Raw genomic sequence first — 16,832 nt, 5'->3', positions numbered from 1 at the left:
TATATACACCTTATATGAACCATATACTCTATTTAAAAACAAAATAAACCCCCAAAGTCTTCATAAAAATCAGAGATACTTCCGATGATCTGATTACAAATATTTTTTCAGAAGAAACCTCCAGAAGTGCAAAACAGCAAACATCGAAGATAAGAAAAATCAGTTTATTTTAGTGGCTCAAGTTACCAGGACCCTCAATCCAAACCTGTTCTGGTCATAAGAGTAAAGTCCAAGTTACTGTTCTGAATTTTATCCAGGTGTTGAACTTGTCTCATCTAGTTCACATCAGCAAGATGAACTAGACCACACCAGCAGAAAACTGTTTTCAATGTCATTTGAGAAAGGTGGGAGTGAGAGGAAATAGATAAAGCAGTTTTTGACACGTTAAGAACAGTGTTTTCCTGGTGCAGACAAGGGCCTAAGAAGAAAACTTGTGTTAGCGAAACCATTTTTTAAAAAACAAATTCCACTACCACAAATATTTGTATAGCGTGAAAGAAGCCTTTGCCAACTAACACCCACAGTATGCTTGGGATCTTGCACCTTTTATTGTTTTTCCAGTTGTCCCATCCATTTCTCCAAAACTAGCTTTATCTAGGGCTCTTAAGTGTCTTGAGGGAAATCAATAAGTTTCCCATTGCCAGGAAAAAAACAGTTACGTACCTGTTTGGTAACTGTTGTTCTTCAATATGTGAAGCACATAGCCATTACACTTCAGGTGGTGCATGCCTGTGTCGGAGATTTTTTTCTCCCATAGCAGTACCCATTAGGGCAGTATACGTGCCCTCCATATGCCTGTGGTGCCAGCTAAGGGTAAAAGGGGCGGAGCCCACCCCAAATTCCTACACACCAGCAGCCCATATTTTTGACTCCGATGTAAGAGGGAAGGAGGCTGGGTCATGGAATGGACACATGCAACTTATCTTGAAGAACAAGTTACAGAACAGGTATACAATTTTTTTTCTTCAAGTGTTTGCACATGTCCATTCCAGGTGACTCACAAACAGTATGAGATCAAGGAGGGTATCGGAGTCTAGCTGAACAAGGACTGCAACACAACTGTCACAAATCTAGCATCATCTTTTGAGGCTTGGGAGACAGCATAATGACTGGTGAAGATATGAACAGATGACCTAGTTGCAGCCTTGCAAATGTCACTGTTGGCTAAGAAAGCAGCTGATGCTGCTTGCAGTGTGCTGAAACTCTCTCAGGTGTAGAAAACTCAGTGATATCATAGCACAGTAGAATTAGGAAGAAATCCAGGAGGAAATTCTCAGAGGAGAAATGAGTTGACCCCTCATCTGTCAGCAAAGGAGATGAATAATTGACAGGACACTCTAAACTGCTTAGTCCTGTCCAGATAAACTAATGCCCTGCGGATGTCCAAAGTATGGAGTTTTCCCTCATCTTTATGAGAGTGAGGCTTTGGAAAAAAGGTTGGTAAGTATATAGACTGATTTCGGTGAAAATCTGACACCACTTTAGTTAGAAATGTAGGGTGTGGATATAACCAATCTTACATGTATAGAACACCATATGGGAGATGGAGGATCAGCAACTAAAGCCTGAAATTCTGTTGTGCTACTAGCCAAAGTCATAGCCACCAGGAACACTACCTTCATTGAGAGATGAGAAAAAGAGCAACTAGTCATAGGCTTAAAAGGGGGAGGGGAGGTCCCATTAAAGCTGACAAAATCAATTTTAGATCCTATGATGGTGTGGGATCTCTTACAGATGGGAAGACCCTGTCCAACCCTTTCAAGAATCTAACAGTAGTAAGGTTAGAAAAAACAGATCTTCCTTCTATAGGAGAATAGAATACGGAAACAGCCACCAAGTGAACTCTCAGGGAACCGACAGAGTTCTTTTCTGTTAGGTGAAGCAGATAATCCAGAAGAAAATATATGGAAGCCTGCAAGGGATGGGTACCCTTCTGTTGGACCACACAGAGAATCTTCTCCATTTCATGAGCAGGGTCCTGTGAAAATTCCAATTTCATGAACTGTGCAGAAAATGCTAAATTAGTCCAGTATCACTATTTTCCAAACAGCAGAGAGGTAGAAGTGGGCATTCATGCAAGCCAGTCTTGTGACTGGTATGGCTTGTAGTGTGTTCTGGGTAGTAGATGCACTGCCTACTGTACGTCACATAAACCAGCTCCTGAGTCCCTCCCACAAACTATTGTTCTGACATGATGATGATGCCGCATGTTAGGAGCCACACAGAGCACAAGACTGGTGCACATGGATGCTCATTTCCAACTCCCTGCTGTTTGAAAAAATCACAGCAGTTTGGAGGGGACTTGGCAATCATGCATATTCCACAAAATTCTATATTTTACCATTACACTGCCATGAATTTAAAAAAAAAAGCCATGATTTTCTCAGGGCCTATTCATGAGGTAAGTCCATTTGGTGGATGGCTTTCTGCTATTTAAAAGCATGTTTTGAATTTAAAGGAACACTCCATTTCCTGGGGAGTTAACCAAGGAGCATCCTCACAGATCTACTAATTGTCAGGAACCAGGGAGGACAAGTCAGAGACAGTAGCTTCATCAGGAGAAGGTGAGAAAGTGATCAGTGAGGACATCGCAATATCAACCTGTTCTGATGCCTGCTGAACCTCCTTACCACATGGGCCAGACACTGGAGATTTAAGTTCCACCACTTACCAGGTACTAGGATTGGCAATAGATTGAGTGCCTGGACAGAGACTTAGTAGTAGCAGGTGCAGGAGATGAGGACCTAGTGTCTGGAGGGACACCCTGAGGATTCCAAAAAAGCCATTACTGGATCTGAGATGGTATCAGAGACCAACTCCAAAGCATCCTATACCTGGACCTGGTCCAGTGAGAATGCCAGTGCCAAGACCTCAACTAGCAGAAAGGGAAATCTGAGACCTCCTGTAATGTATGATCCCACCTTCGACTCCAGGGAGGAGTAAGTATAATCAGAAAGCCAAGGTGGTGCAGTACCAGGCAATGCAGCAGGACATTGGGACCAGGAAGGACAAGAAGTAGATGGTAACATGGGAAGCATTAGCAGCTTTCTTGCTGATGGTACTGTTTGTCTTCCCTGCTAAACAGCACAACTTTTGGCTACCATCAGTATCGATTGGAAGGCAGAAGCTTGCTGTGAATTGGGGAGCAGAGAGGGATAGGAGGGGAAGCAAGGGGAGTTACTAAGACTCAGAGGGAGGGAGTAGCCAGCTCCAGGATGGGATGGGGCATCCCAGCAATTCCTATACCAGTTCCTCAGTGGCTGGCACACTCACACCTGCTCTCTCTGGACTGGGTATCTCTATCAGCAATGGCTGGACGGTCAGACTGGGCTGGACTAGGGACTCACATGAGTGACCATCTCTTCCAGCCAGCCCTGTGTGGTCCCTGCACACTAATCCCAGACAATGTAAAAGAAGAAGAGGAGAGGAGAGTTGTTGCTACCTGCTCCCTGGCGGCAAACCTGAACCCATGCACCAACACAACCATTCCAGACCCTCTCCAGATCCTACACTGGCCTTTGCAAGCTAGTATGGAGGCAGAAAATATTGGGGGCCAGAAACTTACATCAACCCTTGTAATATTTCCATTACGTAGGTGCTAGCCCTCACCACCTCCCAGTTCCACCACAATGGTACCAAAAACTGCGTAGCCCCTCATGGTGCCAAGGATGAAACAGGTACCAAAGCTTGCATTGCATGAATGGGCAATGCCATACCTCAATGTCTTGCAGCAAAGGTGAGTCTGGAACCAAGAAGCAAAGGAGGTCCCTCAGGTGTCATCTGTACCAAGAGGGAGAGATGTCCCAAAGCATTCACTGAAAATTAAGTTAATGCTGCAGAAGATCCTAACAACGCAGTCAGTCTCCATGGTACCAAAGGTGGTGCTGGATACAACAACTCTACATTGCTAGTCAAGTCTAGGGGTATGTCTACACTACGAAATTAGTTCGAATTTATAGAAGCCGGTTTTATTGAAATCGGTTGTATACAGCCGATTGTGTATGTCCACACAATAAAATGCTCTAGGTGCTCTAGTCGGCAGACCGCGTCCACAGTACGAGGCTAGCGTCGACTTCCGGAGCATTGCACTATGGGTAGCTATCCCACAGTTCCCGCAGTCTCCGCCGCCCCTTGGAATTCTGGGTTGAGATCCCAATGCCCGGATGATGCAAAACAGTGTCGCGGGCGGTTCTGGGTACATGTCGTCAGGCCCCTCCCTCCCCCGTCACAGCAACGGCAGACAATAGATTCGCGCCTTTTTACCTGGGTTACCTGGGTTACCTGTGCAGACAACATGGAGCCCGCTCAGCACAGCTGAGCTCACCGTCACCATATGTCCTCTTGGTGCCGGCAGACGTGGGACTGCATTGCTACACAGCAGCAGCTGCTAACTGCCTTTTGGCGGTAGACGGTGCAGTAGACTGGTAGCCTTCATCGGCGATCTGGGTGCTGGCAGCCGTGGGGCTTGCCTTTTGGCAGTAAATGGTGTATTATGACTGTTAGCCGGCCTATTACAAGTCGGGTCATCGCACATTAGCAGAGTCTTCCCTGAGCAGCAGCTCGTGCAATAGGCCTGAAGACCATCGTCATACACCGCCCCGTATTTGCTGCCAAGCACCCAGAAAGATGCCGAGGGCTATCAGTCACGCTGCACCGTCGTCTTAAGATGTAAAAAATAGATTTGCTCTGTATTCATTTGCTTCCCCCTCCCTCCGTCAAATCAACGGCCTGCTAAACCCAGGGTTTTCAGTTTAATCTTTGGGGGGGACCAGTCTGTGACAGTTGTTTGTGTCTCTCCCTGATGCACAGCCACCGTTCTTTATTTTAATTCCCTGTGCCTGTACGCCATGTCGTCACTCGGCACCCCTCCCTCCTTCCCCTAGGCCGTCAGATACTACGTTTGCGCCACAGCTCGAGCCGAGAAGCGGTTCGCGCCTTTTCTTTGAATTCTGGGTTGAGATCCCAATGCCCGGATGATGCAAAACAGTGTCGCGGGCGGTTCTGGGTACATGTCGTCAGGCCCCTCCCTCCCCCGTCACAGCAACGGCAGACAATAGATTCGCGCCTTTTTACCTGGGTTACCTGGGTTACCTGTGCAGACAACATGGAGCCCGCTCAGCACAGCTGAGCTCACCGTCACCATATGTCCTCTTGGTGCCGGCAGACGTGGGACTGCATTGCTACACAGCAGCAGCTGCTAACTGCCTTTTGGCGGTAGACGGTGTAGCATGAGTGATAGCCGTGGGGCTGGCAGCTGTAGGGCTGCATTGCACCAGCCCCTTCCAGGCGATGGTATATTATGACTGGTACCCGTCGTCGTCGTACTGGAGTGGCTGTCAATCATGGCCACCTGGGCAGACATGCTACTGTCTCGATGATGACGGTTACCAGTCATAATATACTATTTTCTGCCAATTGCCCAATATTGTCTGCTAAGCACCCAGAAGAGGCCGAGGGCGATGCTGGGTGCTGGCGGACGTGGGGCTGGCAGACGTGGGGCTGCATTGCTACACAGCAGCAGCCCCTTGCCTTTTGGCAGATGATGGTATATTATGATTGGTACCCATCATCATCGTACTGGTATGGCTGTCACTCATGCTGCAGCGTCGGCTGCCACCTTAAGATGTAAAAAATAGATTTGTTCTGTGTTCATTTGCTTCCCCTTCCTCCGTGAAATCAACGGCCTGCTAAGCCCAGGGTTTCCAGTTTAATCTTTGGGGGGAAGATTCTGTGTGACAGTTGTTTGTGTTTCTCCCTGTTCCTGTACCTGTACACCATGTCGTCACTCGGCCCTCCCTCCCTCCCTCCCTCCTTCTCCTGGTCCATCAGATACTACTTTCGCGCCTTTTTTCTGACCAGGCGCCATAGCTAGCACTGGGATCATGGAGCCCGCTCAGATCACTGCGGCAATTATGAGCACTATGAACACCACGCGCATTGTCCTGGAGTATATGCAGAGCCAGAACATGCCAAGGCGAAACCCGGACCAGGCGAGGAGGCGATTGCAGCACGGCGACGAGAGTGATGAGGAAATTGACATGGCCATAGACCTCTCACAAGGCACAGGCCCCAGCAATGTGGAAATCATGGTGTCACTGGGGCAGGTTGATACCGTGGAACGCAGATTCTGGGCCCGGGAAACAAGCACAGACTGGTGGGATCGCATCGTGCTGCAGGTATGGGACGATTCCCAGTGGCTGCGAAACTTTCGCATGCGTAAGGCCATTTTCATGGAACTTTGTGACTTGCTTTCCCCTGCCCTGAAGCGCCAGAATACCAAGATGAGAGCAGCCCTCACAGTTGAGAAGCGAGTGGCGATAGCCCTGTGGAAGTTTGCAATGCCAGACAGCTACCGGTCAGTCGGGAATCAATTTGGAGTGGGCAAATCTACGGTGGGGGCTGCTGTGATCCAATTTGCCAGGGCAATGAAAGACCTGGTGATAGCAAGGGTAGTGACTCTGGGCAACGTGCAGTCAATAGTGGATGGTTTTGCTGAAATGGGATTCCCAAACTGTGGCGGGGCCATAGACGGAACCCATATCCCTATCTTGTCACCGGAGCACCAAGCCACCGACTACGTAAACCGCAAGGGGTACTTTTCAATGCTGCTGCAAGCCCTGGTGGATCACAAGGGACGTTTCACCAACATCAACGTGGGATGGCCGGGAAAGGTACATGACGCTCGCGTCTTCAGGAACTCTGCTCTGTTTCGAAAGCTGGAGGAAGGGACTTTCTTCCCGGACCAGAAAGTGACCATTGGGGATGTTGAAATGCCTATCGTGATCCTTGGGGACCCAGCCTACCCCTTAATGCCATGGCTCATGAAGCCGTACACAGGCAGCCTGGACAGGAGTCAGGACCTGTTCAACTACAGGCTGAGCAAGTGCCGAATGGTGGTGGAATGTGCATTTGGACGTTTAAAAGCGCGCTGGCGCAGCTTACTGACTCGCTCAGACCTCAGCGAAAAGAATATCCCTATTGTTATTGCTGCTTACTGTGCGCTCCACAATATCTGTGAGAGTAAGGGGGAGACCTTTATGGCGGGGTGGGAGGTTGAGGCAACTCGCCTGGCCGCTGATTACGCGCAGCCAGACACCAGGGCGGTTAGAGGAGCACAGCAGGGCGCGGTGCGCATCAGAGAAGCTTTGAAAACGAGTTTTGTGACTGGCCAGGCTACTGTGTGAAACTTCTGTTTGTTTCTCCTTGATGAACCCTCCAACCCCCCCCCCCCTCCGACCCGGTTCACTCTACTTCCCTGTAAACCAACCACCCCACCCCACCCTCCCCCTTGCAGAGGCAATAAAGTCATTGTTTTTTCACATTCATGCATTCTTTATTAGTTCCTTACAGAGGTAGGGGGATAATTGCCAAGGTAGCCTGGGATGGGTGGGGGAGGAGGGATGGAAAAGGACACACTGCATTTTAAAACTTTAACTCTTATTGAAGGCCAGCCTTCTGATGCTTTGGCGATCATCTGGGGTGGAATGACTGGGTGGACGGAGGCCCCCCCACCGTGTTCTTGGGCGTCTGGGTGAGGAGGCTATGGAACTTGGGGAGGAGGGCTGTTGGTTACACAGGGGCTGTAGCGGCGGTCTCTGCTCCTGCTGCCTTTCCTGCAACTCAACCATACGCTCGAGCATATCACTTTGATGCTCCAGCAGACGGAGCATTGCCTCTTGCCGTCTGTCTGCAAGCTGACGCCACCTATCGTCTTCAGCCCGCCACTTGCTCTGTTCTTCCCGCGATTCAGCCCGCCACCTCTCCTCTCGTTCATATTGGGCTTTTCTCATCTCCGTCATTGACTGCCTCCACGCATTCTGCTGTGCTCTATCAGCCTGGGCGGACATCTGCAGCTCCGTGAACATCTCGTCCCTCGTCTTACGTTTTCTCTTTCTAATGTTCACGAGCCTCTGCGAAGGAGAAACATTTGCAGCTGGTGGAGGAGAAGGGAGAGGTGGTTAAAAAAGACACATTTTAGGGAACAATGGGTACACTCTTTCATTACAAGGTCGCATATTTCGGCTTGCAGGCAGCCATCGTAGGCCACAGTGTTTTGGCTTTTTTAACCTTCTTAACATGCGGGAAAGGTTGCAAACAGCAGCGCATTTCCCATATCAAGGATGAATTGGGTTGTCCATTTAAAATGGGGTTTCAATGTAAAAGGAGGGGGCTGCGGTTTCCCGGTTAACATGCGGCACAAACACAAGTAAACCACCCCCCCCACACACACACACACGATTCTCTGGGATGATCACTTCACCCCTCCCCCCCACCGCGTGGTTAACAGCGGGGAACATTTCTGGTCAGAAGAGCAGGAACGGGCGCCTCTGAATGTCCCCCTTAATAAAATCACCCCATTTCAACCAGGAGAGCTTTCTGGAGATGTCCCTGGAGGATTTCCGCTCCATCTCCATACACGTTAACAGACTTGCTTGCTTTTTTTTTGTAATGTTTACAAATATTTACAAAGTTACACTCACCAGAGGTCTCCTGTGTGCCCTGAGGGTCTTGGGTGAGTTCGGGGGTTACTGGTTCCAGGTCCAGGGTCACAAACATATCCTGGCTGTTGGGGAAACCGGTTTCTCCGCTTCCTTGCTGCTGTGAGCTACCTACAGTACCTCCATCGTCATCTTCCTCGTTCCCCGAACCGTCTTCCCTGTGTGTTTCTCCAGTGAGAGAGTCATAGCACACGGTTGGGGTAGTGGTGGCTGCACCCCCTAGGATCGCATGCAGCTCCGCGTAGTAGCGGCAAGTTTGCGGCTCTGCCCCGGACCTTCCGTTTGCTTCTCTGGCTTTGTGGTAGGCTTGCCTTAGCTCCTTAATTTTCACGCGGCACTGCTGTGTGTCCCTGTTATGGCCTCGGTCCTTCATGGCCTTGGAGATCTTTTCTAATACTTTTCCATTTCTTTTACTGCTACGGAGTTCAGCTATCACTGCTTCATCTCCCCATATGGCGAGCAGATCTCGTACCTCCCGTTCGGTCCATGCTGGAGCTCTTTTGCGATCCTGGGAGGACTCCATGACGGTTACCTGTGCTGATGAGCTCTGCGTGGTCACCTGTGCTCTCCACGCTGGGCAAACAGGAAATGAAATTCAAACCTTCGCGGGTCTTTTCCTGTCTACCTGGTCAGTGCATCTGAGTTGAGAGCGCTGTCCAGAGCGGTCACAATGAAGCACTGTGGGATAGCTCCCGGAGGCCAATAACATCGAATTCCGTCCACACTACCCCAATTCTGACCCGCAAAGGCCGGTTTTATCGCTAATCCCCTCGTCGGAGGTGGTGTAAAGAAACCGGTTTAAAGGGCCCTTTAATTCGAAAGAAAGGGCCTCGTTGTGTGGACGTGTCCAGGCTTAATTCGGTTTAACGCTGCTAAAGTCGACCTAAACCCGTAGTGTAGACCAGGCCTAGGATACCAGGGAGTTGCCTAGCTGGGCCTGGAGATCTAACCTCAGTTCCCACCTTTTTCCTGTGTGACGTAGTTGCGGTCCTAGCCCTCATGAACGAAGAGGGCTTTTCTGGCTAGAAGAACGCGAACTGTCTGATTTCTTCTGCCATTTGTGCAGTACCAGACAAGAGAGTGGCATCTTTTCTCTGGCGAGGTGATACTGCCAATCTAGTAGTGCAATCCTGGATGGATTAAGTCTGAACCCCTGTGTACCGAGTGGCTGGGTTCCAGTGGAGGCATAAAGCAGTTTCCATGAAGAGGTGTCGAAGTCTTACTTCCTGTAGAGAAGTGAGCCGGGGCTCATCTCTCTCTGGGGCGGTGGGGACCCACACCACCTCACTAAATTGGGGACTAGGTCTTGCGGGAAATTAGTCCAGCTGCAGGAGTCGTACTCTGCGGCCACAGTAAACACAGGCCCTAGGTCAGGGCAGGGCAATGATGAGTCAGGCCCTCAGACAGGGGCTGAGCAATAACAGTATATAATAGCAAGCCCAAGCCCTAGGTCAGGGCAGGGCAATGGTGAGTCAGGCCCTCAGGCAGAGGCTGAGCAACAACAGTATATAAACAGTAGGCTCAGGCCCTTGGTTCCAAAGGGCAGCAGCCATGAGCCAGACAGCAGCAGACAGAATGCAGATGGCTGCATGTGGAAGCTGTGGTATGTATATGGTCCTAGCAGGAGAGCTGGAACACAGGTATGTTTGTATGAAGTGTCGCCTCATAGTGTTACTGGAGGAAAAGATTAAGGGGCTGGAGATGCAGGTAGATACCCTGGTGGAGTTTAGGCGGGGGGTTGAACAGCTGATGGAGGACAGGCAAGGCGGGGCTGAAGGGGAATGCTCTAGGGTGCAGGAGGAAGTAGAAGTAGACGACAGTGAGAGGGGAATGGAAGGGGGAGAACAAGGGAATTGGAAGTATGTGACTGTGAGAAGCAGGCCAAGGAAAAGGAGGGCCAGTGAGGGGGGAATAGAACTCAGGAACAGGTTTGGGTGTTTGGATAACGAGGTGGAGGGGCAGCATGTGGTGACGGAAGGTGGGAGGGTGAGGAAGAAGAGAAGAGCGGCTAGTCCAATAGAGAGAGGGGAGGTGTTGATGGAGACAGCACAAGACCTGGGCCCCCAGAGGATAGAGGAAGGCACAAGGGGGCATAAGAGAAGATAGGAACAGACACAGGTCAGGACTAGAGGGATCAGAGACTAGATTACTAGATCGCACTGTTGCCAGGCGACAGCAGGTATATGTTATTGGAGACGCTTTACTGAGGAGATTGGACAGGCCTGTGACCAGGGCGGACCCGGAGAACAGAAGGGTGTGCTGTCTACCGGGCGCAAAGATTCGCGATGTGGACCTGCGGTTAAAAAGGATCCTAAAAGGAGCAGGTAAGAACCCCTTGATAATCCTTCATGTAGGAACGAATGACACGGCTAGGTTCTTGTTAGAGAGAATCAAGGGAGATTATGCCAGGCTGGGGAAGACACTCAAGGAGATAGAGGCTCAGATTATCTTTAGTGGGATTCTGCCTGTTCCTAGGGAAGGGCAGCAAAGGGCTGATAGGATTGTGAGAATAAATAGTTGGCTAAGGGAGTGGTGCTATAAGGAGGGCTTTGGGATGTATGGCCACTGGGAGGCTTTCGGGGACAGACAGCTGTTCTCGCAGGATGGACTTCACCTGAGTAGGGAAGGAAATAGACTTCTGGGAGAGAGTTGGGTGGCAGGGGGGACGCAGGCCCTCCCACTCCACTGCGTCCGAGCCCGGGGTCCTAGCAGCAGCAGAAGACCCACTGCTGTGTCCGTGGGGATCCTGGCCACAATACACTGACATGGGTTCTGGCAGTGCTGCAGCCAGATGAGGGTCGGCTGCCTCCAGGATACTTCCAGACTCCCCCTCTTGAGGTACCTGGGTCAGGGTGGTGTCCTCAGGGGAGTCTAGCACCATGGGTTCCTCGGGATAGCTGGAAAGGCGTAGACTCGGCAACTCCTTCTGGTAGCTGGCACAGGGCAGGCTCGGCAATTCTTCCAGGTAGCTGGCGTAGGGCAGGTCAGGTCAGTCCTCGAGTTTACTGCAGGCCACTGGGGTTTCCCAATTGCGAGCTAGGCCGGAGGCGTCTGGCCTCCCTGGCAGCTGCTCTCTCAGTGAGCCCTGAGGTTGGGCCTTTATACTTCCAAGGCAACGCCTGACCCTCTGGGGGGGGCGGGCTCAGAGTTCCCTGGCTCCGCCCACTCTGGTGTCCGGAGGGACTCGTCTCTCTCCAGGGCAGCAGGGAACCACACCGCCTCACTACACTTCCCTAGACTCAAACCCTTGCAGATAGGGCACCTATACCTAATAGGTCCTCCCCTCAAACCCTAAACAATGGGAGTGAGGATTTCTGACTAGCATAGACTTGTTACAGCCAGAAAAGCACTTAAACCCTGGGGACTTAGGCATGCCCCAGGACAGAGCTTGAAAAGCTCCAACAAAAACAAGCAAAAATTTGTCAAAAGCAAGTACACTAACTAAAACTATGAACAATAATAATTTTTAGAAAACATTATCTCATAAAAGAAAGGGAAAGGTGTGATGAGCACACACATTCCAACTACTATGGTGAGAAGGAACTGAGGAGGATTGAGGCAGCTCTGCCCTTTGTACCTTAAGCTCACAGCGAAGCTTGCTGAGAGCGCATGCACCACCCTGACAGATATCAATATGGGGAAAAAATTGACTGCCTTGGGTGCACTGGCACACACACACTTGAAGTGAAATGGACATGTGCAAGCATTCGAAGAACTTGGATTTTCAATTTTGCTGTAGGTGTACAAAGTCTCATTTTTACAGTCTTTCAAATCCAACTATTACATCCTCAAATCTCTCTCTTATTGTGGGCTCCTTGATTTCTGTAACTGTTTATACCTTCTATAAATTCCTCAGAGTAGATAATGGAAATACAGAACTGTGAGCCAAAGATGGTATCAACTGGTTTACAAGTGTTTTTTCCTCCCCATGCTCACTCTTACTTTTTGGCATTTGCTTTCCCAGAGCCTTACACACATTTTATTGTTGATTCTGCATGATTCTCAGGTCACAAAATCATGCCATCCATGTCAGTGTATTCCTCTTTCACGCCTCTTCTATTTTTAGGGGGTAGGAAAAGTGTTTAACCTAGGCCTGGTCTACACTGGAAAAATAAGTCTGCCAGGGATGCGAAAAATCCTCACCCATAAGCGGTGTAGTCAGCGCTAGGTCAACAGAATTCTTCAGTCAACCTAACTACTGCCTCTTGGGGAGGTAGATTACCTATGTCAATGGGAGTTTTAAGTGTAGACAAACTCCTAGTTTCACCAATTGTAATTGCATGGGTAAAGTCTGAAAAAGGCAAAATGTTATTATGCAAACTGGAACCTGGCTAGGATAGACAACTCTACTCTAGTGTAAAATACCAGGAATTCTTGGAGTGAGCGCTCCAAGGGAGGGTTACATACACACCTACTTGTCAGTCAGTACTTTTCAACAAGGTTCTGCGGTCAGGCATGCAACTCCTACAGCATAGCTCTGTGCAAGGTCATGAAGGTTAACTTCTGCTATACAGGATCCTAATTCTCCATCCTGGGTCCAAACAGGGGTTTGTGGGGTTCTCCAGGTGATGGGGGAGAAGAAAGAATGAACCTTTGACTGGAAAGCATATCCCAAAACAGCCTATTATTCAAGGTGGCTAGGTTATCTAAAAGGAGACTGCACCTGTATGATTAGAAACTGATGCCCCAGAGAATCCAGACAAATGAAGAGACTGATATATGGAGAGTAGTATATCCAGATATATGGAGGCTCACTGGATGCACATGCCCAGCACTTCTGAACGTTTATTTTTATCAAGATAATTGTGAACATCTGTACTTACAGGCCTTCTTCTTTGATTATCTCCAGTAGCACTGTGTGAGTTGTCTTGGACTTGCGTTTCTCATCAACTGGAAGACAAAAGACAGATCTAATTTTTAGCACTTTAAAAGTTGAAAGTACTCATCATCAGCTCCTTATTCCTCTAAAACTGCCAATTTCGCCTTCTCCACAAATGACTGTTTTCTCCCAGCTCCCTAGCCACCCCTGAAAGCATCTCTCTCTTTCCTCTTGATATTTAAGGTTTCCTGACTCCTTATTTGTTTACTCCCCAACAACACTAAGGGCAGGTCTACTCTACAGGGCTCAGTTGACCTAAGTTACGCAACTCCAGTTACGTGAATAATGTAGCTCTAGTCGACATAGCTTAGGTCGACTTTTTCCGATGTCTACACCGCACTGGGTTGATGGGAGAAACACTCCTGTCAACTTACCTTATGCTTCTCATTCCGGTGGAGTATGGGAGAGCAACCAGCAGTCGATTTAGTGGGTCTTCACTAGACTCGCTAAATCGACCCCCATGGATTGATCACTGCACGTCGATCCCCTGGTAAGTGGAGAGAAGCCCTGAGATGTGCCCCCTGGGCAGCTGCCCCTTAACTTTTGTTAATTCCTGATCTGATAATTGGACCATGAATCGGAGATGGGGCTCACTTCCCTGTTTCACTGTCATAAACATTCCCTGACCCCCAGACCCTAATAAACCTGCCTCTTACAGCCAGTTTACAGGTGACCATGCGTTGGGAAAAAGCCTTGTTTTCTAAGAGCTGAGGATTGCTGTACAGTATTATGGGGCTAATTCAAGCATACATTTCTGAAGATTTGTCAAATGATCTCATCCCAGTTCTTAATAAAGCTTTAGCCACAATATCAGATGCCTTCTGGTTCTGTAGTTTATAAGTAGGAAATACCCAGACTTGACTACCCAGGGCTGTTCAGGAGTTTAAAGTTTAATTTTGGGAAACATGGGATATTTGTACTCCCAATTTCGGTCTCACTCTGTGCTTTTAAATTCCCCTGTGGCACAATGCCTTAGGCAAGAACATGCTGGTTTTACTCCTGCACATAGTGTTGTTCCCACGGGCTGGCAAGACCAGCTGCACGAAACTAATGCAATCCTGGGCAGTTTCTCACTAACTCTCAATTTTGATCAACTCTTCTAAATCTGAGAATATTCCTAGAGAGATGTACTTAGGACAAGTCTACACTTAAAATGCTGCATCAGCACAGCTGCTATAGCACTTTAATGAAGATGCTCTAAGTTGACAGAAGAGACTGTTCTCCCATTGGTGTAGTTAATCCACTTCCCTGAGAGGCGGTAGTTACGTCGATGGGAGAAGCAGTGCTGTCTACACGGGGGGTTAGGTCGATATAACTACGTCACTCAGGGGTGTGGATTTTTCACATCCCTGAGCAACAAAGTCATTCCAATATAGGTCTGTAATGTAGACCAGACTTCAGACATTCAAATCTGAGCCATAAGTCACACAGCAATGACTTTTCAACTAATTAAAGAGTAAGTCAGTGCTGTTCCGAAAGGGAGAATCAGCCTCAACTAGAAGAATGTTGCTGGTGATGAGGAAGGAATAAAAGGAAAGATCCTTGTTTACACAGAGGAGATCCCTATAATGGGGGTGTGCCAGGCCCTTTGAGGCCCCCTGCTGGAGGCCTCACAGTCCTAACACACCCTGCCTCAGGAAAGGAGCAGTGAAAGTGGGTCCCCCAAGGCTGCCTAGAAAGGCTGCAGGGCCTGAGCAGGTCAGTTGCTAGCTGGGACCAGAAGGGTGAGGAAGGACTGAAGACAAAGAGACTCTCTAGGAAGGAGGCCTGGGAAAGACCCTGCTCAAGCAGGGATACGACAGAGAGAACCCGAAGACTGTAACCCTAAGGTAATGAACGAAGGTGATGGGACTCAGTGGGAAGCAGCCCAGGGAATACCGCAGCAGCAACTATTAATGGAAGCAGTACAAGGCTGCTGTTTATAGGGTCCCTGGCTTGGGACCTGGAGTAGTGGGCAGGCCTGGGTCTCTGGGGAAATGGCCTAAGCCCTGAGAAGGGCTCAGAGAAGCTGGGAATGGATCACTTGATAATTACCCGTTCTGTTCATTCCCTATGGGGCTGTGGTGGGGCAGCTGCCCCACCCCCATGAGAGAGAGGGCTAGAGTAGGCCAGAGCGACTGCGCAGGCCGGCAGCCAATTAGAGAGGGGCCTACTGATTAGAGCCAATCAGGGCTAGGCTAGGCCCTATATAAAGGCTGCCTAGGAGAAGCACAGGCAGTCTGTCCCAAACCTTCATGGGGGAAGGTCTGTCTCTGGAGCAGGAGGCCAGCACCTTGGACAGAGCAGTGCTGGGGAAGGGCAGAGGGAGCTGGGGAGCTCTAGCCAAGGAAAACCCCAGGCTGCAGGCCTTGCTACAAAGGGCAGAGCAGGTGCACAGGGCTGAAGGGGAAGAGGCCCAGGGACAAAGTCTGACAAGGGGAGAGAAGGAGGGAAGGGAGGCTGCCACTAGAGGGTTGGAACCCAGAATAGCGGGTGGGCCTGGGTCCCCCCCATTCTCCCTTGTAGTACACTTGGTTGAGGAGGGGCATGGCCTGATACAGGCTGTGGCAGGCCCCTGTGACAAAGGGGCTAGACTTAGAGGCTGCAGCTGGCTATTAGAACAGCTGGAGGACTGCTGATAACACCAGACCCCTGCAGGTCCGGACTCTAACAGAGGGCAGACGACAGATGGGACACCACCGGCAGAGGGCGCCCCGCAAAGAACAGAGCTAATTCCCGGATGCGCCAGTGGGAGGCCCCGCGGTAGTGAGTCCCAACCCTGTCACGGGGCACATGGTATTGCCGACCGTCGGAAGACTGGATACTGGGCTAGACAGACCTATGGCATAACTGTTCTTATGAGTTGGGGCTGAAGACACCCTGGAAAGAGCCAACCATTAGTGGGACTTTTACTCCAGAAGGGGACTGAACTTGAGAGATGATCTGACTGGATGGCTGGGGCAGCAAGAATGGATGCCTGATACCCCAGAAGGTGTTCATCCATTTTAGACTGTGATGTGAATGGAGGACTGAGCCACTGAAGACCTGCCCTGCAACAGCTGACAGGGCATCAGGAGCAGAAAAAGAGTACAGGATCATACCCAGGTGACAGGAGGCACTCACAAGAGGTGAGTGCACCCCATCACAATCCCCATGCAATTACTCCCAGAAGTGCCAAGGTTAAAAGGAAATGGAAACAAAGACAGGAGACACAAAAACACTGGTGTTTACACACTTACCCTGAAGTCTAAGTCTAGCTGTATCCAAAGGAAAAAATACTGTCATTGCAGTCACACTGCCCTGAAAAATGATAGAACAGTTAATTAGCTTTTTTTTTTTATATCTGTCTGTAATGAGTTACATACACAATCATTACAAGTTTCTCAGCAAAATTACTCCACATAATCAAGAACTAAACTATATTCTTTGTTAAAAACTGCTTAACAATGACCTTTTGTTTACCCCTGTAAACTCTG

General features: G+C 49.5%; 1 protein-coding gene across 2 annotated transcripts in view; it reads right to left on the bottom strand.

Moving 5' to 3' along the window:
- Positions 1–16,832, bottom strand: part of SLC25A17 (solute carrier family 25 member 17) — a 59,683-nt gene that overhangs the window by 16,267 nt on the left and 26,584 nt on the right. For both annotated transcript variants that reach the window (XM_054031049.1, XM_054031056.1), the window contains exons 2-3: positions 16,596–16,656; positions 13,322–13,388 (exon numbers count right to left, since the gene is read on the bottom strand). In XM_054031049.1, the coding sequence (XP_053887024.1) occupies positions 13,322–13,388; positions 16,596–16,656 (128 nt within the window). The remainder of the gene's footprint in view (positions 1–13,321; positions 13,389–16,595; positions 16,657–16,832) is intronic.

Source organism: Malaclemys terrapin, chromosome 1, assembly GCF_027887155.1.
Source record: "Malaclemys terrapin pileata isolate rMalTer1 chromosome 1, rMalTer1.hap1, whole genome shotgun sequence".
Classification (NCBI taxonomy): domain Eukaryota; kingdom Metazoa; phylum Chordata; order Testudines; family Emydidae; genus Malaclemys; species Malaclemys terrapin.
Note: the sequence above shows the minus strand (reverse complement) of the source record. Positions and strands in the feature narration are given on the sequence as shown.